Genomic DNA, 3188 nt, shown 5'->3' on the forward strand with positions numbered 1-3188 from the left:
TTAAATTGGACATGTCCTTGCTACAGTGTGTTCTTTAAATACTGAATTTTGTGACTGTTGTTGAAAACAGGTCTGATGATTTAAAACCCAGTCTATACATCACCCAAATCTCGTCTTTGTGGAGGGATAGTTCAGACCCCATTGTTGTGTTAATAAATTCAGGGATGTGTGTATGTATTTTTAATGCTTATATATGCTATATTATATATTATTATATGTTATATTATATATCATGTATTATATATTATATATTACATATTATGTGTTATATATTGTATATTGTATATTATGTATTGTATATTGTATATTGTATATTATATATATATATAAATTGCAATACTGCTGGTATTGGCTGCCATACAATTATCCTCTGTGTCAAGAGTTGCCTGTAAAGTTCTTCCCACTCAGCTTTCATTCCTGTCATCCTAAATTTTATTACCATTTTTTATTACCATCACCAAAACTGGCTGCTCCTTTAGTCATTCTCTTTCCCAAATCCTTTGGGAATATGTGAGACTGCACAGACTCACTTCTTTAAAAAATAGTGCATCATTCTGAGCCTTGAGTCAAAACCAGAGAGGAAATTTCTGTGAGCAACAACAAAGATCGCGGGTTTTGGTTCAAGAAAACCTTTATTTTCATGTGCGAATAAAATAATAATATATATATTGCTTCACATCCTCCAAGAGCTGCATGAACCTGAAGTGATTGAACCTCCAAACACCCCTGTGAGGTAGGCTGGAACAGGTGGCCAAGGAGCCAAAGTGGCTTGAGTATTAAAAGCAAAAAGGGAGTGACTTCAGCGAGGGAAAACCCGGATCTCCAGAAGCGGTGTGCTAACAGGACATGCCCTCTGGAAGCTTCTCTTAAAGCTCATTTGCAGGAGGCTTTAGACAGAGGAGGAATCCATGAAAATCAGCTCCTCAAGGCAGTGGAAATGCTGCTGGTTCAAGGGCTGTGATCCAGGAAAGCTTTTTCTTCTTATTCTGCCAAAATCCTGCAAGGATACAAAGGGTCTTGTTATTGTGCTGCAGTTTTCTTTTTGTCAGGTCTAGCAGATGTTCTGACAGAAATTTGATGTTGGAGTTCTCCCATCTGCTCCTCCCAGTCCATTTGCTATCAGTGGAAATTGCTTTCCAAGGAGCATGAGTGGTCACAGAAACTGAGGGATCACATCACTGCTTTGTAAAATCCTCTAATATCAGGTTCCTTCTGTTCCATTTGCTTTCCTGAATTCCCAAATGCATCCTTAGCATCTTATTCCTTAACATCTTATTCTCCTGGCAACAAACCTGCCCTATTATTGGAATTACTTGGGCTTCCTGAAACCACTGAGGATCCCCATTTGCTAAATAGATGTATAAAACTTTTTTTCTAGAACCACCTCATCAGATTTCTTCAGTTTCTGGGAACCTTTAAGCCTTGGCAATTCTATAAATAACAGAATCACAGAATAAAGAGTTCTGGAAAATTCAGACATCACAGATCTGAGCTCTCCCTTTGTTTTGAGCCAGGGTCTGTCTTGTCACATCAGTGGCTGGGGATCTGCCTGAGCATCATGGCTGGGATAAATTTTATCTTCACACCAGTCCTCTTCATCAAAGGTACAGGAACCTCTCCTAATCTGGCGCTGAATTTGGGGGTGTGAATGTCACTGCAACTGGCAAGGATCATCTCGTGGCCATTAATTGAACAAAGTTATTCTAATAATTAATTAGATGGAGAACATGTTTTATTTTAAGATGAAAAGCATTCCCCAAAAGCATGACCAAAGCCTTAAGGAAATAAAAAAATCTGGCTATCAGGGAAACTCCAGACATTATTAGAAAGTAGTTTCAAAGGTCAAAAGTGACAAATTCACTCCTCATCACCTTTCTAGGAGCTGTACAGTGGTGGAAGGAAGGAGAGATGGGGAGAGGTTGAAAAGCAAAGTTCTGTGAACACTCTCCCCCCTTTTCTAGGTAAATTTTAAAATAAAACCAGATGGATGATAAAAAGCTTCCCCTGATGGGTATAAATGCTGTGAAGTATTTTCCTAATCATTTCTTTAAAAAACTTCTTTCTTTTCCCATAAAAATTCAAAATAAAGTGAAAAATACTGAATTCTTGGACATTTTGACCATTCTGAATTCTTTCTGAATTCTGAATTCTTTCTCCCATACATATCTTCCATTCAAATGAATTTTCTCCCTAAGCACACATCAACATTACGCACGTGTTCCTCCTCCCTCTGGACCTTCCCACCGAGGGTTGCCCTGCAAGCCCCACTGAAGTTTTGCTGATTATTCAGAGAAACAGGGGATAAAACAGGGGACCTTCTGAGGCCCCTGAGATGTTTTGTCACCTACTTGGAGCAGCAGTTCATCATGCCCCCGTGGCAGGTCCCCGTGGCAGTGAAGGTGGGTGGGCACGCCCCAACACGGCAGAATCTTCCCTGTGCGCTCCGGCACTCGACAGTGTCAGCAAAAAGAGGGTCTGCAGAACCTGTGGGGAGTGGCAAGAGTTAAAATCTCAGCTTTCTGCCTGAAATGATGAGAGGTAAATGTTCAACAGGTCATGTGTTGTCTTTTTTAGCAAGTGGAAGTATTCTGAGTGGAGATGCTCCTGGTCCCACCACTGCACCACCCCTGTGGCATCAGATTTTTGCCTTTCAGCTGATGGTGGCTTTTTGCCCCCCTGTGAACACTCTTCTGCTTACAAACCCTTTTGCTCGTTGTAGGAGTTTTGCTTCTCACCTGAAGTGGCCTGGAAGAGGAGGAGGAAGACAGCGAAGAGCAGGTAGAGGATCTTCATGGCTGTCAGCTGCTTGTGGATTGTGAGGTCCTGCAGAGCACCTGAAAGGCCAATGGTGGCTGGAACTGGCTTGAGCAAGGGCTGGGACAGACACCTGGTATTTATAGGGCCCTTGGGATTGTGTGACAAGTCAATGAGTAACTGCCATGAACTTTCTGGAGAGGGACTGGACCCCTTATCTCAGGTGGCAGTGAATGTGTTGCAATCCCCCAAGGGTGAATTTCCACTTCACAGGCCAGTTATATAATCTGACCATCAGCCAAGCCTGAGTGAGCTGCACCAATTTTCATGGCTTTTGGAAGCCTCTTCCCAACACAGGCACCAGGATGAGTCAGGGGGACTTGGAAGACACAGAATCACAGAATAATGAGGTTGGAAGAGACCTCTAAGATCAT

At 42.0% G+C, this 3188-nt stretch overlaps 1 protein-coding gene across 1 annotated transcript; it reads right to left on the bottom strand.

Annotated features, from left to right (window-relative positions):
* Window positions 1-2344: 2344 nt before the first annotated feature.
* LOC118685186 (gallinacin-10-like) lies at window positions 2345-2841 on the bottom strand. The gene is made up of 2 exons (XM_036380615.1): window positions 2736-2841; window positions 2345-2484 (listed from the first exon to the last, which is right to left on the bottom strand). The coding sequence occupies exons 1-2, from the start codon at window positions 2791-2793 to the stop codon at window positions 2345-2347; spliced, it is 198 nt and encodes a 65-aa protein (XP_036236508.1). The 5' UTR covers window positions 2794-2841.
* Between the last annotated feature and the right edge of the window lie 347 nt (window positions 2842-3188).

Source organism: Molothrus ater, chromosome 3 (genome assembly GCF_012460135.2).
Source record: "Molothrus ater isolate BHLD 08-10-18 breed brown headed cowbird chromosome 3, BPBGC_Mater_1.1, whole genome shotgun sequence".
Classification (NCBI taxonomy): domain Eukaryota; kingdom Metazoa; phylum Chordata; class Aves; order Passeriformes; family Icteridae; genus Molothrus; species Molothrus ater.